The 26,075-nt window shown below is 35.7% G+C and overlaps 1 protein-coding gene across 2 annotated transcripts in view; it reads right to left on the bottom strand.

The window, feature by feature from the left end:
* Positions 1 to 26,075, bottom strand: part of EPHA3 (EPH receptor A3) — a 378,318-nt gene that overhangs the window by 20,943 nt on the left and 331,300 nt on the right. For both annotated transcript variants that reach the window (XM_047722433.1, XM_047722443.1), the window contains exon 14: positions 1,275 to 1,424. In XM_047722433.1, the coding sequence (XP_047578389.1) occupies positions 1,275 to 1,424 (150 nt within the window). The remainder of the gene's footprint in view (positions 1 to 1,274; positions 1,425 to 26,075) is intronic.

Raw genomic sequence — 26,075 nt, 5'->3', positions numbered from 1 at the left:
ATCAGAAGAAACATTCTGTGACATAGGAAATTCAATGAGTTATAAAGAAATTATTATGTGGTAATACAGATTTATACGGAATATCATTTGTATGTGAATGGATGCAGAAAAAGTTAGTGTACAGATTTTGTTTATACTTCATTCAAATGGTACCTCCCAAATCATAGTAAGTTCTTTAGGTAGGATCCTATGTGCTGAACAATGAAGTGATTATTAGTTCATTTGTACTTTTAAATCACATAAAACAGTGATTTTCAAACTTACTGTGTATTAGAATAATCTGGAGGACTTAATATATAGATTGTTCTCCTCTGATTCCATAAGTCTAGAGGAAGGCCTGAGAATTTGCATTACTGCAAATTCCCAAGCCCTGCTAAAGCTGCTGGTCCAGAGCCCACAGTCTGAGATCCTCGAATACAGAGAAAATTTGGACAATAGAGATGTGGAAAAGTGAGTCTGATTTTCCCAGCACTATTATAAACATAGCTGGATTGGAGAGTACAGAAAGGTTTTATATGCAAATATGGTAAAAACAGTTTTATATGTAGTGGGCAGCAAATGACTAAAAACTTCTGAGCTTTCCATCTCATGTATCTTTGAGATCATGCTCACAGTCTTTGGCTAAGGAAAAAGAAAAGCCTCTGAGCGCTGATCCCATGGCAACAGCATTCTTTTACTAAGCATTTGCAAGACATGACTTCTAAAACAAAAAATCCTTTTCAAAAATCATATCACAGTTACAATAGAAAGTTTAACATTATTTTTCTAACCATATACTTCAATTTGTATGACTAAAATCACATGTAAGTTTAATACATTAAGAAAAACAGCACACAGACATTGGTTGCTTTGTCTGACACTGGGAAACACTATGTTTAAGTAAACAAAATGCTGGCATCGGTGCATTAATTAGATCTACAGAGAATGGCAGACATGTGGCTTTTTAATGTTACATAGAAACAATTTTATAGCAAAAATACTTCAAACAGTCCCCAATATCTATTGACTATCCTTTCAGTCACTTATTTCATTACATTCTTATTACAAATGTCCTTATTTTGTCTCATTTCTAAACCCCTGCTTCAGGGAAATGTGTAAATCTGTAAGAGCAACTCAATTAACATCCTTGCAAGACTTGGAAACTATTTCATTTCTTCTAAGTATTCTATTTCAATGTCACAAACTGGGAGCCACCTGGTTTCATTATGCTCCACTTCCTTGCACAGCTTGATCTCTTAATCTGAACCCATAATTCATTGACTACAAATACTTACATCCTGATTGGACATCTCCCAGTATGGTCTCTCTCCATAGGACATCACCTCCCAGAGAACAATCCCGTAACTCCATACGTCGCTGGCTGACGTGAACTTGCGGTAAGCTATAGCTTCTGGTGATGTCCATCGGATTGGGATCTTCCCTCCCTTTAAATATAAAATTATGCACATATGTGATCCTGAATTTGTGTGACTGAGTTTGTCAGAGTACGTCTGAAATGGAATATGGGTTTCTGCTGAAATATCTGGATGTTCTATTTTAATGCCAAGCAGAAGTGAGTGGCATACCATGTACTGAAGTGTTTACTTACAATTAATCTGTTGAAAGGAAAACATTTAAAAATTATTTAAATACTGCTGGCTTATATCAACTAGAGCACATTAATTACTCATCTGAAAAAAATGACCTAAAGTAGGCATGCTACATGGTATATTAGAATTGACTGTGGTATCCTGAGTCAACCTTTATTGATTTAACATAGATTTATGTTTGACCAAGCAATCTTAGTTCAGAATGCAAGTTAATATTTGTAAAGAACTATACCAAAAGAAGAACTTATACCACTCCTTGATATGTAAGTTCTCATTGGTATTTGTTAACTAAATAAATTTTAAGTTAAATTATACTTCTAAAACACTCTCTTTGATTCGTAATCAATCATCTCAATTAGTTTACCCGGTGCTTCACTTCATCATTAATCACTGAAGTACCTTCCATGTACTAGGTAGGCACCACAAGAACTAACTAGATATAATAACTACATTCCCAGAACTTATAGTCTAGAGGAGAATCTTGCTTCTCTGAGTTATGGAAGATATAAAGATATAACTCCCATGGAATTTGCTCTCAGTTTAATAAATATATTTAATAAAAATGTGTCGAGTAGCAGCCATATGGGAAGTATTAGGCAAGTCACCGTGGGTGAGACAAATATAAATAACACACTAGCCCTTCTCTTTGGAAAATCTCAGGCAACTAGGAATGATCATTAGTTGTTTTGAATAATGAAATGCAGAAAGAAGTATCTAGTACTTTGTTTCTCAAACTTTATTATATATATGAAATAGCTGGAGCTTGCTCCCATTAAAATGGAAGCACTGATTCAGTAGTTGCAGAGTGTAGCCATGGTCTGCTTTTCTCAAAAGCTCCAGATAATGCTTGCTGGTCATACTGGTCATAGACCTTCCAGGATCTATGCAGCAGAGATGGCTATGATGCAGAGCACGGAGCTGAGAGGCTCACTAGGGAGACTGAGGAGATCACATATGAATTGAGCCTGAAAAGATGTACAGATCTATTTTAAAGACTTTATTTATTTGACAGAGAGAGACACAGGGAGAAAGGGAACACAAGCAGGGGGAGCAAGAGAGGGAGAAGCAGGCTTCCTGCTGAGCAAGGAGCCGGAAGTGGGCCTTGAACCAACTCCCCTGGGATCATGACCTGAGCTGAAGGCAAACGCTTAACCGACTGAGCCACCCAGGTGTCCCTATGAGCAGATTTTTGATATAAGAAAAAAAGGCTCAATACTGAAAAGAATTCACATCTTCCAAATCATAAGGCCTATTCATCAAAAGGTTTCTTTGGCTGCCTAGCACTTCATTGATTTTGAAGTAGTGCAGGAGGTAGGGGAATTTGAAATATCGCTATGGAGAAATGGATCTTAGGAGATAAAGTTATTAAACCTCATTACACCTGAGCTTCTTCATATTATTTGGAAAAGTAAAAGTTCTGGTTCATAGTATAACTGTGGGGCTAAGTGACAAATTTCAATAAAACCTTTAGCATAGTTCCTGGCACACAGTAAAGACTCAAGAAACATCAGCTTAACACTCTCATACTTGGAGGGAAATACCATATATCAAGCAAAGTATCAAACAGAGAAGGAAAATGTATGTTCTCAAAGAAGTTTCCAGTGCGATTATGCTACAGAGTATGTGGAGGAATATGATGGAAAAGGATGGAAACAGATCAAGTTGAGGCTTAACCATAATCCTCAAGTAAACTGAGCCAGCTTAATCCTGCAGAGGACAGGATTGATCTGCGATTGAAACTTTCTCCATAAACTTGATGCTTCTCCGTGATGCTTTCATACAAGTGAACTGCTCAAGGAGAATACTGCCATAGGTCTTTGAAGGAGGTGGGCTTTGAAGAATGCATGAAATGGCAGTGAAGCAAGCACAGAGAGGGTGACAGAGCATAACCTTCTTGAGGAGCTAACAGCCGGAGGCTAGTTGATGCTCTATGTTGGTGAAGTAAAAATAAACCAGGTTGGGGAGACGGGAGTGAGACTAATAGCCTTGGGAGATCCTGGGGAGACACTACAGTGCACAGTGTGCCCCACAGGAGTGGGATGGTTTAGAATCAGAAAAACAGAACAGAAAACTTTTATGGTCCGGTAGAGGAGAAGGTCTTAGAAGTTTCCCTTTCTTTTCTCTCTCACTCACTCATTCACTCTCTTCTTCACCGTTTGCATTACTTTCAACATTTTAAAGGGTCCTTTTCATACTCAGATTTGGAGGGTAAAAGGGTGCCTGGGTGGCTTAGTCAGTTAAGCTTCCAACTTTTGATTTAGGCTGAGGTAATGATCTCAGAATCCTGAGATCAAGCCCCACATCAGGCTCACACTGGGTGTGGAGGCTATTTAAGATTCTCTCTCTCCCTCTGCCTCTCCTGCTCTCCCTGGTTCTTTTCTGAGAAGTAAGTAAGTATGTAGGTAAATAAATAAACAAATTTGGAGGGTCTAATATTGCCATTTTCTCTGACAATACATTCAATCCTAAAAATACCTAATAAAATGTTAAAACTCCCAAATTAACTTATTTGTACCTGCCTAGATCAAGTTCTGGGTCTAAGGATTCAAGATATCAAATATCCTTAATTTAGACAAAAACAAAATTATACATGTGACATGTGACGAAATCTATTCAGGATGCCAAATGACATCATCTGGCACGTTTTCTCTTCCTTAAAAAGCTCTGAGAATTAACAGAAGTCAAACAAAGCTATACTCACAGAGCAAAGGAAAGATAATATTCTGCAGTACCAGTTATGTATCTTATCTCTGCTATAGACACTTTGCCATTTGCTTTCCTTTGCCCAGAGCCAAATTACTGAGAGCATAAAAAATGTGCTTAAAAGGAAGTCCTTTCCTTGATGAAAACTTTGTATCTATTTAGAAATATAAGGCACAGATACAGGTCATTTTATGAACGTCCTTAATTTACAGTAATATATGAACATAGACGAAAACATTAGGCTGATGACTGTCAGGAACAAGACACCTATTTGTTGTGTTTGACCTCAACCAGGATGAAAATGGAACACACTAAAGTTGTTTCGTCTTATGTGCTTCATCGCTCTTTTCCACAGAGGAGAGCAATGAGAATATTTTAATAAAATTGCTGAAAATAGTAAAGTACAGAAAAGTGATCCTTTTTAGGAAAAACAGGGCCACACCTGTATTTCAGTTTAGAAGGAGAATCCTTCCTTGTGCTGTTCTGGACATAGACATAAATGCTATGGGAGGGATGTCTCCTGGGAGCCCATCTTTTCAATGGTGGCCCTGCTCTGCACCATCCCTAAACTTGCCTAGGACTGGTGTAATGTGCTCTTTAAGCTAGCATGTGGTTACAGATTTAAGCAAATTATTTCCAGAATGATTTTCCAATCGAGAGCTACCTATTTACTTTCACTGGATACATTTTAGTTAAATGTTGTTTGAAATTCTCACAAAAAGGAAATGCATTTGGAAAATTATTTGGTAAATTATTTTAAAGAAAACACTTAAATTTTGAATTGTGCTATCTTGCTAATGTTTTGTAATCATTCTAGTCTACCAAACTATAGAAATAGAGGTAAACAAAGATGACTGGGGATTATGGAATATTTTTGTTTTTGGCAATGGTTTTACAATATACACAAATCAACTAATAAAAGTGTCTGATCATTAACAGACTGATCATAAATATCTTGCCCTTTCTTCTCTTCTAATTCCTTCAAGTGGTTAACACATTTTGTATATTGATAACAAAGGATTTATTAAATGAACATAGGAGGGAAAGCTTATTGTTAACTACAAGATATTATTCAAATTTAGCAATTGTTGCTATTGCTACTAAAAATAAATCAGACTAAGAGGAATTTTATACATATTTTTCTTTTTCCATGATTGGCAAACAACATGGAGTCATTCTGGCTTTAAATGAAACACAAACAAACAAGTGAACATTGTACCAACTTAATTAAGGCAAGATTGCCAACCGGCAAAATCATCACACGATTTGAGGAAGGGTCAATGTGTATATTATCACAAATTTTGAATTCAACATTATAGTTTCAAATTCTTTATATTCAATACTGGTAAAAGGAGTTCAAGTAGTAGCTCTTGTCCAATCTGTTGCTATGAGTAATTTTTTGGTCACAATTTGTAATAATTTGAAATTCTTAAACTATGAAAATCTAAATAGGTTATAAAGCTGAGGAAATACATGCTATTCCTTTTTCTTGGGAGGCTTTTTTTCCTGTCTGCCTTCTGCAACTAGTAAACTTAGTTGAACATTCTAGTCAAGTGTGAACTCATTGGTGGAAAATTTAGGAATATTCTAGGCCAAGTTGGTCACTCCAGGTTCTGCGATCCCTTCTACCTTTTAATATTATGAGTTGACTGGGATGTTCAGAAGAGTAACTCTCTTGCTTACTCCATTTCTGCATTCCTAGAATTTAAAACAGGAGTCTGACTTTCAAGTTCTCCTGTTTACAACAGCTTGTTTCCCAGAGGTGTGTGTAGACTTGTGGAGAGAGAATATAATCACTTATGTTATGGCCTTAGAGTGGTAGATTTTACTGAAGCTATTTGATAATTTGGGGCATATTTAAAAATACAGCTCACTTAAAAAATAATACATTGAACCTAGTTTTTCAGAATATACAAATACTAAGAATGAGCCAATATATAACACAATAATAACTTTAAAAAACCATACTATTTTCTTATGCCTTCTTTCTCCTCATACTATTTAGCAATGTTGTTATTTCCGTAATAGTAATAAATATAAGAATTATTAAACATCAAGTTTTTATAGTATCTATAAAATTATGAAAATATCCCACAGGGTTGTGCATGGATTAAATATTTTAGAGTTTGCAGAATTCTATAAAGATTTTCATTTGACTCCACAAACAAAATACATCCTACATCAACTATTGCAATTTTAATATTGCAGGTACTTTACCAACCTAAAAATATCGCCAACAACTTAATAAATATTATTGTCTCTGAATATGAATACTAATCCATTCCTTTGTAGGATGAGGTAAGTACAATTTTTGTACATAAAAATTAATTATGCATGGTTAAGACTCATATGCTGAAAATACATGACGTATTTACCTGCGAGGTAAGTATGTCTACTACAATGGACTCCAAAGACCTCTTAATAAAACAAAATCAAAACACCAAAAATAAAGAGGCCGTGTTTAAAATTTAGAGCACCAGGGGAAGGAATTAAAATTTTAAGTGCTAGATGAAGAACATACGACAATAAAATATTAACAGGAACAAGATTCATACTATTCAGGGGCGCCAGAGTGGCTCAGTCGGTAAAGTGTCTGCTCTCTCTCACTCTCTTTCTCAAATGATTAAATAAAACCTTAAAAAAAAAAAAAAGGCATACTATTCATTGCATTCTGTTTGTGAAATAGCCCCAAGTTCAACATATTAGGCTTGGTGGCAGATGGCTAGAGTGTTGTATTTTTTTTTTTTTCCCTCACAAATGGCAATGTAGTCTACATTTCCTCAGGCAACTTATGGTCCAGTATGTACAGGAGAAATTATAAAGTACCTGAGAGGAACATTTGATCTTCAGTCCCATTTTTTACACATTATTTGCACATGTTGGGTAATTTTAGAACAAGCTCTCTGTACAGTAGCAACACGATATTTTAAGCCAGATTAATGATTTGTTGTGGGGCTACCCTGTGCATTGTAAGATGTTTAGTAACACCCCCGGCCTTTATCCACTAGATAACATTAGCATCCCTCCATTTGTGACAGCCAAAAATCTCTCCAGACAATGCTAAATATCCCCTAGGAGCAAAGTTCCTATTTGAAAACTACTACTTTAGACAGTATATGACAATCTTTACTTAGCAAGGGAAAATAATTCAGACGAGGTCCAGGATTTATCCAGGATTTTATGTAGGCTAAGTAGAATTAACTTTTTCTCTTTCTTTTTTTCCTTACTATTCACACCCTTTCTATGGATATTTTTATTTCTGTTCTAGTCAAGTAAAGGCCAAGTTCTTCAGAGCTAATTTTGATACCTGGCTTTTAGTAAATATAACAGTATCCTTTTGAGATGTTTCCCTCTATTTTTAACTTTTTTATGTTTTCATGCTTTTTTATTACTTTATTTTATTTTCTCCTTCTTCTTACCTTCCCCCCCTTTCTTTTTCTTTTTTGAAAAGGGGATAACTTCCTATTGCTAATAAAACTTTAATTAAGCACCGATTTCTTTATCAAACGGAAGTAACTATGACCAAAGAGTTTAGTAAGAAACAAGTTTTTTACTCCCAGAGCAAACACTATCAATGGCTACAAAAGCATTAATGTCATTGACATAGTGAGACACTGGATACAAGTCCCTGAGTGCCCAATTTGGTTCTGAAATATGGGTGAAAGAAGAACCCATACATTTTAATAATGGCTTACTTCACAGTAAGGCTGTCTGCCTTCAGGTTGAATATCTATATATCCGAGACTATCAAAATAAAATAAAGTGGATCTATAAGAGCCTGACTCACTACATTTCCTACAAGTTATCCACTGTAGAATTTATTCATCCTTCTGCTCCTGGTTGATCACAAAAATTTCTTTTTCCCTCTACTCCCCACCCCGATAAATTCAAGCTTACATTGTTTGACTTCTTTTATATTTTTCAGGTCCAGAAATTGCTTTCTCAGTTATATATGTGCGAGTCCTTTGGAAACTTTAGATCCTTTTCAAATAACTGCTAAACACATCCTTCATTGGGTTACCCAAAGATTTGGAGTGATCATTTGGCATACTTCTTTTCTGCCACAGTAAAACTATTCAAGTACAACTGCTATTAACGAGCTAAAATTTTGAAATCAGTTGACAGTTTAAAGTTTGGCTGGTAAAATGCTACTAGGCACTTAGAGTACTCTAAAGTACAACTAGTTACTATAAAGATGATTTATGAAGATGTATTTTTTACAATATACAAATACATTGTAAAATGAACGCATTTACTTAAGGTGGTCTCTATATCCATATGTAAGCTCTCCAGATATTTATGCATTTGAGAAAATTCTCCAGTTGCCTGGAGCAACCTCAGAATCACAGCATATGGAGTATATCTAAAACCTCAATTACAAAAAAAAAATTAAAATTTAAACAAATTAAAAAAAAATAAAACCTCCATTACAGAGAAACCTCTTTAGCAGACTGAAGTTAATGCTTGTTTTCCATATTGAAAGGTGCAAACCTAGGATTAGTTCCTTTCAGTGTGGATGTCTCTCTAGGTATAGCTCAGTAATTGGGGTGCAGGAGAATTTATAGTCATTCGTTCCATCTGTTTAGCAGAAATTAAGTGTCTTGGTTTCTGGTCAAATTTTAGCATACTGTTTAATTTAATTTAGCCAAGCTTCTTAACTTCTCTGTGCAGTATCTTGTCATTCACCAACTGAAGATTATGGGGAATATCTCTAACAGCTGGACTGACCTATGAACCTTAGCTCCTTCAACTTTCAAATTTCTGTCTTAAACGTACAATCATATCAAGGATGCTGACATTTTGATGTTCATTATTTTGGACTCTTAAAGATGTCCTAAGTTTGGATTTACTTATCTATTGGATGTCATATCTGGATTTACTCCTATAGAATTCTTAAAGAAAATTTTAAAAAGAATAAAATGGTGCAAGTAAAGATACTTGGGAGTCTCTGGGCAGAGGCATTACATAATTGCTACACTTAAATCCAGGATTATAGTTGAAGTAGTCCCAAACCTTGTTCACTTTGTCCAGAAATAGCAGTTGGAGTAAACCTATTCTCAAAAGATCCTGCAATTCAGTTCTCTAAGCTTAATGAATTTAGACAGTTCAAATGAGGCATTTGGCTAAAAGCCTGAATTTTTCAGGCACTCAACTAAAGCCAGCTCTTTCATTATGGGTTAGGGGGTTTCAAGTCTTGATTTCTAAAGAAAAGGAGTATAATTGGTAAACTCTCTGGACATTAAGGCATAATATCTCATATCTGCCCCAATTTTTCTCTAATTATATATACAAATCTCTCCCTGCTGATTTCATAAATGCTTAGCTGATCCACAGTTCACACTGCCTGCCTGTGAGGTCTGTCAGGTCATACTTAGAGTGACAAAGGACTTCGGAGAGTTTATCTTAGTAAACCCTAAGTAATTGAGTGTTTAACCTGGAGGCAAATATTGGCTTCTCAGGTTAAAAGTGGAACCACAGAGATAAATCATTTGACTCAAGGATTTAGCATCTATCTATTGTCAGGAACTGAACTTCATTTACTGTAGACAACAGTAGAAAACAAGGTGAAGGGCAAGCCAGGAAGACTCCCCGGGGAAGCATCTGTTCTAATCCCCAGTAGTTCAAATCTAAAAGCCATTGAGAGAATTGCTCCAGCAGATGTTGATTGCCACAAGAGATCAGAGACAGATGACTTTTTAGGTAGCAAAAGCCCATCCCTTGAACTTTTGAAATGTTTCAACATTATGTGAAATGCTTAAGAATTTCTTAAAATACAAGAAAATCTTTAACTTGCATTCTAAGCTATTCTATTGCTATCCAGGTAATGCAGTACAAATAAACAACTTTTCTGTTACTTTCTGTTAGTTTCAATTTAGGTCATCTGATGTATAAGGTCTATTTTCAACAAAAACAATACAAACATATACATATAAGGTTGAAGATATTTCAGAGTTCAGTGAGGTTTTAAATATTAAATTTTGTGTTTTATAGATACTCAACTCTATTTTAAAGATTAAAGAAATTCATTTGAAAGTGTATATTTTTAGCACTCTGAACACAGTTTTCCAAAGAAACAATGTTGTAAGCAAATAAATCAGAAAGACCTATTCAGTATATAATTGTGATAAAAATAACAGAAACAAAAATATTAGGTTCATTCTAGTTAATAGCCAAAAAAGTACAAAACTTGAGTAAGCTTGATTTATTTAATATTGATGATTGAGAAATAAAGAAAGATGAAACGATAGGTCGAGAATCTCATAAATACCCAAAAAGACAATTCTGACTGGACTTGATGGCAATGGTTCCCTTATAGTCTTATGTTTAATAATTAACAGCTTGAACTAGGGGTCAGTCAATTCCAGAGCAGTGGTCAGCAAATGGAAAAGGAAAAAAGTCATGGGAGTGTATCTGAACCATGACATATAGAATTACAGTTGAAAAGGGGTGACAAGGCAGAAATGTGTCAAATTATTAGCCATTCCAGACATCCAGCGGTAAGACTGACTTAGGACTTCAAGACTGTGATACTTCCCAATGCCAAAGGAACTGGGCTGGTCAATGACTTTGGGGCACTAGGAAAATCTGCAGGTAATGTGTCATCACATATTTGAAAATGTGGGATATTCACAGCAAACTGGAAATAATATCAGAAAGTGATTTTTACTAAGCTTCCAGGCTCACCAACATTAAAGACTAGACCAGTCACTATGAGCCTGATGTTTAGTCTGAGTTAAACCATTAATCTGACTACTTAATTTGTCTTCTTGCAAAGTGAGCCTGTTGGAATTAGAACAATGATTAAAATTGATTTATTAAATTGAAAAGATTGTTAAAGCAAAATAAATCTGGTTAATTAACTTTGATATTTATATTATTTTTTCCTCCACTATCACTAATTCACTGCTCTAATGTCATTTTATCAGGGAAACTCTTGTAATTTTCCTCACTGAAATAACACCCCCCCACACTACCCATATTCTTCATTTTACTTCTCTGCCTTGCTATACCTTTACTTGGTTGTTTATTACCTGAATTCCCACACTAGAATGTCAACTCATAAGGTCAGGGCCTTGTTTTATTTATTGCCCTAGAACAGTGTCTGGCATATCATAGGCACTCAAACATTGAATGAATGAATTATGCACTTTAGAGAAAATTTTTCCTGCTGGAGACCATGTAATATTTTACATACAACCTCTGTATTACTATGTTCCACTCTAAAACTATAGCTGTGATTTTTTTTTCCCCACATAAATCTGGATAAATTTTTTTTCATGTGTTAAAATGCTTATGGATCTATCTCTCTGAATTGGGTGACTAGAAAGTATTAGATCTTTCATTAAATATTGATGCAACATTGACAACTGAGATTATGAAGTCTTCTAGCATTTTCTGATATTTGAATACATGACTTTACTTTGTGAAGTTTCATGAGGCATATCCATACTGATCCTAAGACAGTAGGGAATAAATTCATGATTGACATTATTTATTTTGGTTCAAAACTTAAAATATATGAAGGCCACTGATTAGATATTTATGTTACCTTTTTTTCCATTCATGTGAGGACATATGATACATATTACTTATCAAAATAATATAATTTTCTTTTTATATTACACTGTTTCTTTATATTCATAGTTTTTAGTCCTTGACTACAGAATAAAGGCTCATGTTCTCTATTATTTATGTCCTTAGAATGGAGTTATCCTGAAGAGGAAAATTTAACTACTTAGCTTCTAACTACTTGCATTAGCCACTTTTTTTTTCTTTCTTATCTTGCAAATGAAATTAGGTAAAATAACTGTAGCAGAATATTTCTGGCATCAAGTTGGCAGAATTACAGAGAAAAAAAATCAAATAAATTATTATGTAAAATAAGATTTCTTTCTCCTTCACTTAACACACAATGCCTGTGATAACTTTTCAGTTGCTTTTATCTCCTAAAAATCAAATAGATACTAATGGGCTATAAATGTAATGAAAGGGAGAAATTTCTTATCCAATATAAAAATCTAACTGCAGAGGTGCCTGGATGGTTCAGGGAGTTAAGTGTCTGCCTTCAGCTCAGATCATGATCCTAGGATCCTGGGATCGAATTCCACATTAAATTCGCATTTGGGGTGGGGAGGTGGGGAAAAAAATAAAATTCCTGCTCAGCGGGGAGCCTGCTTCTCCTTATGCCTGATGCTACCGCTGCTGGAGCGCTTGCTCTCGAGCACACGCACGCGCGCGCTCTCCCTCTCTCTCAAATAAATAAAATAAAATAAAATAAAATAAAATAAAATAAAATATCTAATTTCTAACCACTCAGTATGCATCTTCAGGAAATTAAAAGAAAAAAAATTTAAAATGAAGAATATAACCAAAAATAAATCACCTGGCTCTCTCAAATTTCCCAAACCAATTTATGTGGTAATTATATCCCTGAAATGAATTTGGGGGCTTGAGAATTGGATTGACTTTATATAATAGAGCATATAAATTAGATAAAAGCCTATATTTTCCCTAACTTGATCTTGTTAAACGATAAATTGATCACCATCATGGTGGAATTTTGGATCCCATCTATTTGAACATATGAATATAAAAATGTTCATTTGCATAGATGCATGCATTCACATAAGAAATGCTAACCGCTTAAAATAAAATTTCATAAGGAAAAAGACTAAAAATAAGTTAGTGATAAACAGTCTTCACCAATAATTTCACGGTTCTCTTAAACTGAAATGAATTGGTAGTTCAGTGCAAAAAAAAAAAAAATAGGCAACATGCCATAACTGTGCTCTGAATTCACATGATGGGAAACCAAAGAAAGGCAATTCATTTTTTGTTTGTTTTTCTCAACAACAAAAAGTTTCTGATGGTTTAAGTTTGCAGAGCTAACTGCTCCATCCCCAATAAAATCCAAAGCCTTTCAAGATGATTTACAGCCTTTTGTATGCAGCTGCTGTTATGCATCCCACGCCTTTCTTCAAAACATGCTATATCATATTAATACTATAAATCAAGACTTTATATCACTTGATAAAAACTAAAATATTAATTTCATTTTTAAAGTGTATTTTCATGACATACTACCTATAACAGTGGTTCTCAAAGTGTCACCCATGCACTTCTGGGTGTCTCCCAAGAACATTCAGAGGGTACACAAGATTGAACGATTTTCACAAAACAATAGAACACCACACCTTTCTAACTCTCAAATCCCACATGTACAGTGGAATTTTACAAAGGTTACAGGATGCATAATCACATCGTATAATGGAAAGTGTCAATGCTTGGAATTTCTGCGTAACTCAGTAGTGAGAAATGAGAAGAAATAACTGTGGGTGAGTACTAAAAGAAATTCTGATTTCCTACTCAGTTCCCTTATAAAAAAGAGAAAACATACAAAAGTGTATATTATGATCTGAGCTGACACTCTCATCTCAAGGAATCCTATTGGGACAGAAGGCAGGAAAACCTGTGATACACTTAAGACAGTGTTAAAGCAGCAGAGAAAAATGTCTGGTAATTGTTTCGAGTTTCAAGGCTCAATGTCTCCTCAACTCCTTGGGTGTTCTGTCCAGTTTAAAAGGAAAAAAAAAAGTACATGCGGAATTAGTTGATATAAATTCTGTTCCACTCTCCTAACTTGCCTGTTGATCGCCACGCTGTTTTTAAAATGAGATCAGCAGACATCCCATATTCATTCAGTGGCACTGAATCAAACGTCTCTCATGATTCCTTAGTGCAATTACCCTCTACCTAAAGGCAGGAACATTCTGAGGAGGAACTGGGCAACAGGCTTAGTGCATTGAGGCCCTGAATGCTAATTTTTGAACCCCAGTGACTCTAGTTGGTATGTGTTAAGTGTGACTGAAGTAATGTGGCTAGCTTCTTAAAGCAGATTCACCAGAGTGTGTTTATCCAACAAGAATGTTATGGCACACACTCTTTTAAATGGTGAACCTGTTTTTCTGAAGTAACCATAAATTATAGGATTGTTTAATCAAATAAAGAAAGTGAATGTCTAAGCTAAAAAGTACTGGTTTTGGCTAAAAAAAAAAAACCCAAACCTAGACTTTATTATACGACAATGTACTAGCTTTTCTTATTTATTAACTATAAGTTTATTGAGACCAGTTTTATCTCAGGCAAATATGTTTCCCAAAATACTATATGCTTAAATAATTCTGAATAATGATATCCTTTGCAATCCAATTTTAAAGATAATTTCAAAAGAGATTTCCCAAAACATTTTGTACAATAGCAGGGTTCCTATAATACGTACAAATTCTCAAGAATTAGTATGGCAACATTCATTTAATTGTTTCAGTGTGTTTGTTTAAAAAACAAAATAACAGTCCTATTACTTTAAAATATACCTAATAGTTTAGGGTAAATTATAAAATTGGTGTACCAAACAAGGAGATTACAGGAGATTAAATTAAAGATTTCTAAATTATTCGAGAAATGCAGATGCAAATTACAGCTTCTCAGAAGGAAGTTTGGACCCCCACAGATATTTTGAGAAGTTTTGAGAAAATACAAAGATGAACATTGAATAATTCTAAACAGCTGTTTATTGGCAGTTAATGAGCCATTTGGTTGGTGTAGTTTTTAATAATCTTCTGAGAATAAAAGTGCAGAGAGCCTGTCACATTTTTATTTCATGAATGATAATGAGGAATCTTGACAGAGCAACATCTTTTTTTTTTTTTTTTCCCCTACTAGGGTTAAGAAATGGTCTTCTGTACCCCTGGTCCTTACAAAGTAACAATCAGTACAAATGAAGCTATGAAAGTTAACCCAATATATTCTCTAAAGAGCAGATGATCCAGATTTGGATGGATCTTCCAAGTTTCTACAAGAAAAATCATGCCTTAGAGTATCCTAGAAATCAAGACTAATATTGAAAAAAGTGCTCTAGTTTAAAAATAAGATATGGCACAGAAACTCACTAAATTACCAGAAATCTAATATTTCAAATAAAGGTTAATCAAGTACTTTTTATTAAAACTGGAAGTATATCATATACATATATAATATACTATATATATATATATATATATATATATATATATATAGTGATTGTTGTAACATGGGCAAGGCCTGCAAGAATGATACTTTCTTTGCAGTGTGTTTAAAGCCAATAGTAGCAGAAGGTTATGAAGGATATCTGTAGAATGCAGAGTAGCACTGAACAGAATAAAAAATATTTCTCACAACTATAAATATATTATCATCTGTTGCATTCGTTATCTCCTGGGATGATAATTTATAGTCATAAAAAATGATGCTTTGCTGTAGAATGTTGGCTAATTTTTCTGGAGATGAGAGAAGGAACAGAAGGGACACTAAAAGCACTATCCACATATTTTCTCAGGTTTTGTAATTTCTTCAAGTTTTCAGAGCTTTATAGTCATGGTCACTGCTATAAATTCAATTAAACTAGCTATTAGATATAAAATTTTATTTTATTTGTTTGGCTCTCAACCTAGTGAGCTGTATTCCCAAGAACAGCAACATTTTTGTGCAGGACACATCTTAAGAAATACTAAGATGTATAGACAGTGAATCCACTACAGAGTATAGTGAAAATGGGAAATGCAAAAGAGAGTGTAATGTATAAAGGCATCAGGAGAGTTCCAACTCCTATATCAACTCATCTAGGAATATTTCCAGGACACCGTGCTTCTGAATTTCTGGTTCTATCTCTGTGGCTTCGTGGATGAAACTCAGTCTGGCAAATTGGGCTCTTTCTCAGAATGTGAGATAGATGTCACGTGACACATTTGGTCATTGATAATAGATTTGTTGAAATTGATGTTTTAGGAAAGAATGAGCTTTTAAAATTTTTTTTAAATTAATAATAACTTTCTTTTTTTTAAAGATTATACTTATTTGACACAGAAAAAGAGAGAGAGAGAGGGAGGGAGAGAGCAAGCACAAGCAGGGGGAGAAGCAGAGGAAGAGGGAGGAGGCTCCCCACTGAGCAGGGAGCCTGATGTGGGGCCCCATCCCAGGGTCCTGAGATCATGACCTAAACTGAAGGCAGAAGTTAACCAACCGAGCCACCACCAGGCACCCCAGCAATAACCTTTTAGAAACACGAAGAAAACAGCAGAAGTTGACATTTAAAAACTGCCCATTCTCTTGGCTGGTGTATGGGGGAATAGCCTCTTTTATATGTTGCCACTAAAAGTGAAATTCTATAACAAACTATATGGAAAATAATTAGGCAATTCATATATGAAAATCATGCACATATCTGCATGCATTTTATTTTATTTATTTTTTAAGATTTTATTATTTGTCAGAGAGAGAGAGCAAGAGAGAGAGTGCAAGCGCACAAACAGGCAGAGTGGCAGGCAGAGGTGGAGAGAGAAGCAGACTCCCTGCCAAGCAAGGAGCCCGATGCAGGACTCGACCGCAGGACTGGGGTCATGACCTGAGCCAAACGAAGGCAGCGGCTTAACCGACTGAGCCACACAGGCATCCCTCTGCATGCATTTTAACTCAACAATTTTAACTCCAGAAATTTATCTTGAGGAAATAATCATGGCCAGACATTAATCATTTATCAGGATTACATCAAAACTCTGGAATTTGCTTAATTAATAGTGCATTGGACAAATAAGTAATGTATATGGATAAAGTGGGTTATGATACATTATTTAATGATAATGTTAAAATTCATCATTTAGAAAATTTTACATTTTATATTTTAAGTTAAAATAGATTACAAAACAACATTGAGTTTGTAAAAGAAGAAAATACTGGATTGATAATGGATATCATTTTATATATCAATATATATAATATCCCATTTTATAACTATATACATAATTGGTAATTACAGTTGGTTACCTTTGGTAGTATCATTAATGATGATCATAATATCTTTATTTTCTAAAATTGTCTGCCATGAAAAAAGAATTCTATAAAGAAATGTCTTTTCAAAGGAATGTGTCAATAAATATATGAAGAAATAATCATTTTGAATCACATTAATAAAATTAAATCCATTAGATACAATTTCTCAAAACTAAAAAATACAAAAAATGATAATATCTATTTTTATCAGTATATAGTTAAGTATGCTTTTATTTATTTATTTATTTTAAAGATTTTATCTATCCATTTGACAGAGAGAAAGCACAAGTAGGCAGAGAGTCAGGCAGAGAGAGAGGGGGATGCAGGCTCCCTGTCGATCAGAGAGCTTGATCCCAGGACCCCGAGATCATGACCCGAGCTGAAGGCAGAGGCTTTAACCCACTGAACCACCCAGGCACCCCTTAAATATGCTTTTAAAATGGGCACAGAAAATCCACTTTGACACAGAAAATCCACTTTTAGGGTTCTATCATAGGGAAATTATCAGACTTATATAATTAAGAATGCAGATGGATCATTTACACATTTGTACAAAATATTGAAAAGCAAGCATCTGACAAAGTACAACATCCATTCATGATAATAATCCTCTGCAAAGTAGGTTTAGAGAAAACATACCTCAACATAACACATGCCTAATATGAAAAACCCACAGCCAACAGCATACTTAATAGTAGAAACCTGAGAGCTTTTCTCCTAATGTCAGGACCTAGTGGGCAAGGAGTCCACTCTCACCACTTTAATAGAACATAGTATCAGAAGAAATTAGACAACATAAGGAAATAAAAGGCATCCAAATAAGGAAGTAAACTCTCACCATTTGCAGATGGCATGGAACTATATATAGAAAACCTGAAAGACTCCACCAAAACCTACTGGAACTGATAAATGAATTCAGTAAAGTCACAAGACACAAAATCAATGTACATAAATCTGCTGCATTTCTATATACCAGTAATGAAACAGCAGAAAGAGAAATTAAGAAAACAGTTGCATTTACAATTGCACCAAAAACAATAACATATCTAGGAATAAACTTAACCAGAGAGGTGGAAGACCTGTGCTCTGAAAACTATAAAGTACTGACAAAAGAAATTCAAAATGATGTAAAGAAATGAAAGACATTCCATGCTTATGGATTGAGAGAACAAATATTGTTAAAATGTCCATACTACCCAAAGCAATCTACACATTTAATGCAATCACTACTAAAATACTAACATCATTTTTTGCAGAACTAGAACAAACAATCCTAAAAATTGTATGGAATCACAAAAGACCCCAGTAGTCAAAACAATCCAGAAAAAAAAGAAGAAACCTGGAGGTATCACAATTCCAGACATCGAGTTATATTACAAAGCAGTAGTAATTAAAATGGTATGGTACTGGTATTAAAAATAGACATATAGATGAAAAATACATATACAGAACAGAACAGAAAACCCAGAAATAAATTCACAATAATACAGTCAATTAACCTTTGACATAGGAGAAATGAACAAATAGGAAAATGACAGTCTCTTCAACAAATGGTGTTGGGAAAACTGGACAGCCACATGCAAAAGAATAAAACTGAAAAACATTCTTTCATCATACACAAAAATAAACTCAAAATGGATTAGAGACCTAAATGTAAGACCTGGAATCATAAAAATCCTTTAGGGGAACACAGGCAGTAACCTCTCTGACATTAGCCTTATTAGCATCTTTCTAGATATGTCTCCTGAGATGAGAAATAAAAGCAAAAATAAACTGTTGGGACTACATCAAAATTAAAAGTTTCTGCACAATGAAGAAAACAATTAACAAAACTAAAAGACAACCTACTGAATAGGAGAAGATATTTGTAAATGACATATCCCATAAGGGGTTAGTGTTCAAAATATATAAAGAACTAACACAATTTAAGAAGAAAAAACAAATAATCCAATTAAAAATGGGCAGAAGACATGAACAAACATTTCTTCAAAGACATACATATGGCCACCAGACGCATGTAAAGAGGCTCAAAATCACTAATCATTAGGGAAATACAAATCAAAACTACAATGAGATACCACCTCACACTTGTCAGAATGGCTAAAAGAAACAACACAAAAAACAAATGTTGGTGAGGAGCCAAAAAGGAACCCTCTTCCTCTGGTGGTGGGAATGCAAACTAGCACATTCACTGTGGAAAACAGTATGGAGGTTCCTCAAAAAACTAAAAATACAACTACCCTATGATCCAGTAATAGTACTACTAGGTATTTACCCCCCAAACACGAAACACTAATTCAAAGGTATATAAGCACCCCTATGCTTATTGTAGCATTATTTAAAACAGTCAAATTGTGAAAGCAACCCAAATGTCCTTTGATTGATGAATAGATAAGAAAGAAATGGTACAACACACACACACACACACACACACACACACACACACACACACAAAGGAATATCATTCAGCCATAAAATGAGTGAAATTTTGCCATTTGCAACAATAGGGATAGAATTAGCACAATGTTAAGTGAAATAAATCAGTCGGAGAAAGACAAATACCATACGATCTCACTCATATGTGGAATTTAAGAAACAAAACAAACAAGCAAAGGGAAAAAAAAAGAGATAGAGAGAGAGAGAAACAAATCAAGAAATAGACTCTTAACTATAGAGAACAAACTGATGGTTATAAGAAGGTACCTGGGTGGGCAGTGGGGATTAAAGAGTACACTTACCATAATGGAAAAAAATTTTAAAAATAATAGAATAAAAGATAAAAATTTTTAAAAAGCTAGAAATAATAATAATTTGACCAATAATTAGGAGTTGATTTTAATAAAATTGTACAACCAGATAGTAGAATAGATAGAACTGCTGAAAATGGAAACTTGAAGATTATTTACTGACAGTGAAATATATTTGGCAGGTATATTGCTAAGAGAAAAGCAGGCTATACAGTGATATTAATAATCCCATTCTAGTGGAGGAGTCAAGATGGCGGAGAAGTAGCAGGCTAAGACTACTTCAGGTAGCAGGAGATCAGCTAAATAGCTTATCTAAAGATTGCAAACACCTACAAATCCAACGGGAGATTGAAGAGAAAAAGAACAGCAATTCTAGAAACAGAAAATCAACCACTATCTGAAAGGTAGGACTGGCAGAGAAGTGAATCCAAAGCGACAGGAAGATAGACCGCGGGGGGAAGGGCCGACTCCCGGCAAGCGGCGGAGCAACGGAGCACAAAATCAGGATTTTTAAAAGTCTGTTCCGCTGAGGGACATCGCTCCAGAGGCTTAACTGGGGTGAAGCCCAGGCGGGGTCAGCGCGGCCTCAGGTCGCACAGGGTCACAGAAGGATTGGGGGTGTCTGAGTGTCGCAGAGCTTACAGGTATTAGAACGGGGAAGCCGGCTACAGAGACAGCCAAGGAGTAAGCTCTAAACTCGGGGTTACCTTGAACCGGTCGCAGGCTCAGTCAGCTTGGAGCGCAGCCGGAGGCCAGGGTGACAGGAGTAATTGGGCCCTGTTCTCTGAGGGCGCACTGAGGAGTGGGGCCCCGGGCTCTCAGCTCCTCCGGGCCGGAGACCAGGAGGCCGCCATCTTCATTCCCGTCTTCCAGAACTCTAGGGAAAGCGCTCAGGGAACAAAAGCTCCCGAAAGCAAACCCAGCAAATCCGAGCGGATTACTCAGCCCGGCCCCGGGTAAGGGCGGTGCAACTCCGCCTGGGGCAAAGACGCTTGAGAATCACTACAACAGAAGATCAACTAGAATGAATTCAGTAGAAGATCAACTAGAAACCCAGAAGATCAACTAGAAACCCAGCCAGGACCAAGTTCACCTACCAAGGAGTGCAGTTTCAATACCAAGGAGAGCGGCGGAATTCCAGAGGAGAAGAAAGCAAAGCATGGAACTCATGGCTTTCTCTCCATGATTCTTTAGCCTTGCAGTTAATTTAACTTTTTTTTCTTTTTCAATTTTTTTTTCTCTTCTTCTGCTAAATTTTTTTAACTTTTACTGTTTTCTTTTTTAACGTTTTTTAAATAGTTTATCTAATATATATATATATATATATATATATATATATATATATATATATATTTCCTTTTTATATTTTTTATCGGCTTTCTTTTTTTAATAGTTTCTTTTTTTTTTTCTTTCTGAACCCCTTTTCATCCCCTTTCTCCCCCCTCACGATTTGGGATCTCTTCTGATTTGGCTAAAGCATATTTTCCTGGGGTTGTTGCCACCCTTTTAGTATTTTACTTGCTCCTTCATATACTCTTATCTGGACAAAATGACAAGGCGGAAAAATTCACAACAAAAAAAAGAACAAGAAGCAGTACCAAAGGCTAGGGACCTAATCAATACAGACATTGGTAATATGGCAGATATAGAGTTCAGAATGATGATTCTCAAGGTTCTAGCCGGGCTTGAAAAAGGCATGGAAGATATTAAAGCAACCCTCTCGGGAGATATAAAAGCCCTTTCTGGAGAAATAAAAGAACTAAAATCTAACCAAGTTGAAATAAAAAAAGCTATTAATGAGGTGCAATAAAAAATGGAGGCTCTCACTGCTAGGATAAATGAGGCAGAAGAAAGAATTAGCGATATAGAAGACCAAATGACAGAGAATAAAGAAGCTGAGCAAAAGAGGGACAAACAGCTACTGGACCACGAGGGGAGAATTCGAGAGATAAGTGACACCAGAAGATGAAACAACATTAGAATAATTGGGATTCCAGAAGAAGAGGAAACAGAGAGGGGAGTGGAAGGTATATTGGAGAGAATTATTGGAGAGAATTTCCCCAATATGCCAAAGGGAACAAGCATCAAAATCCAGGAGGTTCAGAGAACCCCCCTCAAAATCAATAAGAATAGGTCTACACCCCATCACCTAATAGTAAAATTGACAAGTCTTAGTGACAAAGAAAAGATCCTGAAAGCAGTCCGGGAAAAGAAGTCTGTAACGTACAATGGTAAAAATATTAGATTGGCAGCAGACTTATCCACAGAGACCTGGCAGGCCAGAAAGAGCTGGCATGATATATTCAGAGTACTAAATGAGAAAAACATGCAGCCAAGAATACTATATCCAGCTAGGCTATCATTGAAAATAGAAGGAGAGATTAAAAGCTTCCAGGACAAACAAAAACTGAAAGAATTTGCAAATACCAAACCAGCTCTACAGGAAATATTGAAAGGGGTCCTCTAAGCAAAGAGAGACCCTAAAAGTAGTAGATCAGAAAGAAACAGAGACAATATACAATAACAGTCACCTTACAGGCAATACAATGGCACTAAATTCATATCTCTCAATACTTACCCTGAATGTTAATGGGCTAAATGCCCCAATCAAAAGACACAGGGTATCAGAATGGATAAAAAAAACAAAACCCATCTATATGTTGCCTACAAGAAACTCATCGTAAACCCGAAGACACCTCCAGGTTTAAAGTGAGGGGGTAGAAAAGAATTTACCATGCTAATGGACATCAGAGAAAGCAGGAGTGGCAATCCTTATATCAGATCAATTAGATTTTAAGCAAAGACTATAATAAGAGATGAGGAAGGACACTATATCATACTCAAAGGAACTGTCCAACAAGAAGATCTAACAATTTTAAATATCTATGCCCCTAACGTGGGAGCAGCCAACTATATAAACCAATTAATAACAAAATCAAAGAAACACATCGACAAGAATACAATAATAGTAGGGGATTTTAACACTCCCCTCACTGAAATGGACAGATCATCCAAGCAAAAGATCAACAAGGAAATAAAGGCCTTAAATGACACACTGAACCAGATGGACATCACAGATATATTCAGAACATTTCATCCCAAAGCAACAGAATACACATTCTTCTCTAGTGCACATGGAACATTCTCCACAATAGATCACATTCTTGGTCCTAAATCAGGTCTCAACTGGTATCAAAAGATTGGGATCATTCCCTGCATATTTTCAGACCACAATGCTCTGAAGCTAGAACTCAATCACAAGAGGAAATTTGGAAAGAACCCAAATACATGGAGACTAAACAGCATCCTTCTAAAGAATGAATGGGTCAACCAGGAAATTAAAGAAGAATTGAAAAAATTCATGGAAACAAATGATAATGAAAACACAATGGTTCAGAATCTGTGGGACACAACAAAGGCAGTCCTGAGAGGAAAATATATAGCTATACAAGCCTTTCTCAAGAAACAAGAAAGGTCTCAGGTACACAACCTAACCCTACACCTAAAGGAGCTGGAGAAAGAACAAGAAAGAAACCCTAAACCCAGCAGGAGAAGAGAAATCATAAAGATCAGAGCAGAAATCAATGAAATAGAAACCAAAAAAACAATAGAACAAATCAATGAAACTAGGAGCTGGTTCTTTGAAAGAATTAATAAGATTGATAAACCCCTGGCCAGACTTATCAAAAAGAAAAGAGAAAGGACTCAAATAAATAAAATCATGAATGAAAGAGGAGAGATCGCAACGAACACCAAGAAATACAGACAATTATAAGAACATACTATGAGCAACTGTACACCAACAAATTTGACAATCTGGAAGAAATGGATGCATTCCTAGAGACATATAAACTACCACAACTGAACCAGGAAGAAATAGAAAGCCTGAACAGACCCATAACCAGTAAGGAGATTGAAACAGTCATCAAAAATCTCCAAACAAACAAAATCCCAGGGCCAGATGGCTTCCCGGGGGAATTCTACCAAACATTTAAAGAAGAAATAATTCCTATTCTCCTGCAACTGTTCGAAAAACAAGAAAGAGAAGGAAGACTTCCAGACTCATTTTATGAGGCCAGCATCACCTTGATCCCAAAACCAGACAAGGATCCCATCAAAAAAGAGAACTACAGACCAATATCCTTGATGAACACAGATGCAAAAATTCTCGCCAAAATACTTGCCAATAGGATTCAACAGTACATTAAAAGGATAATTCACCACGACCAAGTGGGATTTATTCCGGGGCTGCAAGGTTGGTTCAACATCCGCAAATCAATCAATGTGATACAACACATTAATAAAAGAAAGAACAAGAACCATATGATACTCTCCATAGATGCTGAAAAAGCATTTGACAAAGTACAGCATCCCTTCCTGATCAAAACTCTTCAAAGTGTAGGGATAGACGGCACATACCTCAATATTATCAAAGCCATCTATGAAAAACCCAGCGCAAATATCATTCTCAATGGCGAAAAACTGAAAGCTTTTCCGCTAAGGTCAGGAACACGGCAGGGATGTCTGTTATCACCACTGCTATTCAACATAGTCCTAGAAGTCCTAGCCTCAGCAATCAGACAACAAAAGGAAATTAAAGGCATCCAAATCGGCAAAGAAGAAGTCAAACTATCACTCTTCACAGATGATAAGATACTATATGTGGAAAACCCAAAAGACTCCACTCCAAAACTGCTAGAACTTGTACAGGAATTAAGTAAAGTGTCAGGATATAAAATCAGTGCACAGACATCAGTTGCATTTCTCTACACCAACAACAAGACAGAAGAAAGAGAAATTCAGGAGTCCATCCCATTTACAATTGCACCCAAAACTATAAGATACCTAGGAATAAACCTAACCAAAGAGACTAAGAATCTATACACAGAAAACTATGAAGTACTCATGAAAGAAATTGAGGAAGACACAAAGAAATGGAAAAATGTTCCATGCTCCTGGATTGGAAGAATAAATATGGTGAAAATGTCTATGCTACCTAAAGCAATCTACACATTTAATGCAATTCCTATCAAAGTACCATCCATTTTTTTCAAAGAAATGGAACAAAGAATCCTAAAATTTATATGGAACCAGAAAAGACCTTGAATAGCCAAAGGAATATTGAAAAAGAAAGCCAAAGTTGGTGGCATCACAATTCCGGACTTCAAGCTCTATTACAAAGCTGTCATCATCAAGACAGCATGGTACTGGCACAAAAACAGACACATAGATCAATGGAACAGAATAGAGAGCCCAGAAATAGACCCTCAACTCCATGGTCAACTCATCTTTGACAAAGCAGGAAAGAATGTCCAATGGAAAAAAGACAGCCTCTTCAATAAATGGTGTTGGGAAAATTGGACAGCCACATGCAGAAAAATGAAATTGGATCATTTCCTTACACCACACACGAAAATAGACTCAAAATGGATGAAGGATCTCAATGTGAGAAAGGAATCCATCAAAATCCTTGAGAAGAACACAGGCAGCAACCTCTTCGACGTCAGCCACAGCAACATCTTCCTAGGAACATCACCAAAGGCAAGGGAAGCAAGGGCAAAAATGAACTATTGGGATTTTATCAAGATCAAAAGCTTTTGCACAGCAAAGGAAACAGTTAACAAAACCAAAAGACAACTGACAGAATGGGAGAAGATATTTGCAAATGACATCAGATAAAGGGCTAGTGTCCAAAATCTATAAAGAACTTAGCAAACTCAACACCCAAAGAACAAATAATCCAATCAAGAAATGGGCAGAGGACATGAACAGACATTTCTGCAAAGAAGACATCCAGATGGCCAACAGACACATGAAAAAATGCTCCATATCACTCGGCATCAGGGAAATACAAATCAAAACCACCATGAGATATCACCTCACACCAGTCAGAATGGCTAAAATTAACAAGTCAGGAAATGACAGATGCTGGCGAGGATGCGGAGAAAGGGGAACCCTCCTACACTCCTGGTGGGAATGCAAGCTGGTGCAACCACTCTGGAAAACAGCATGGAGGTTCCTCAAAATGTTGAAAATAGAACTACCCTATGACCCAGCAATTGCACTGCTGGGTATTTACCCTAAAGATACAAACGTAGTGATCCGAAGGGGCACGTGCACCCAAATGTTTATAGCAGCAATGTCTACAATAGCCAAACTATGGAAAGAACCT

This window comes from Lutra lutra, chromosome 1 (assembly GCF_902655055.1).
Source record: "Lutra lutra chromosome 1, mLutLut1.2, whole genome shotgun sequence".
Taxonomy (NCBI): domain Eukaryota; kingdom Metazoa; phylum Chordata; class Mammalia; order Carnivora; family Mustelidae; genus Lutra; species Lutra lutra.
Note: the sequence above shows the minus strand (reverse complement) of the source record. Positions and strands in the feature narration are given on the sequence as shown.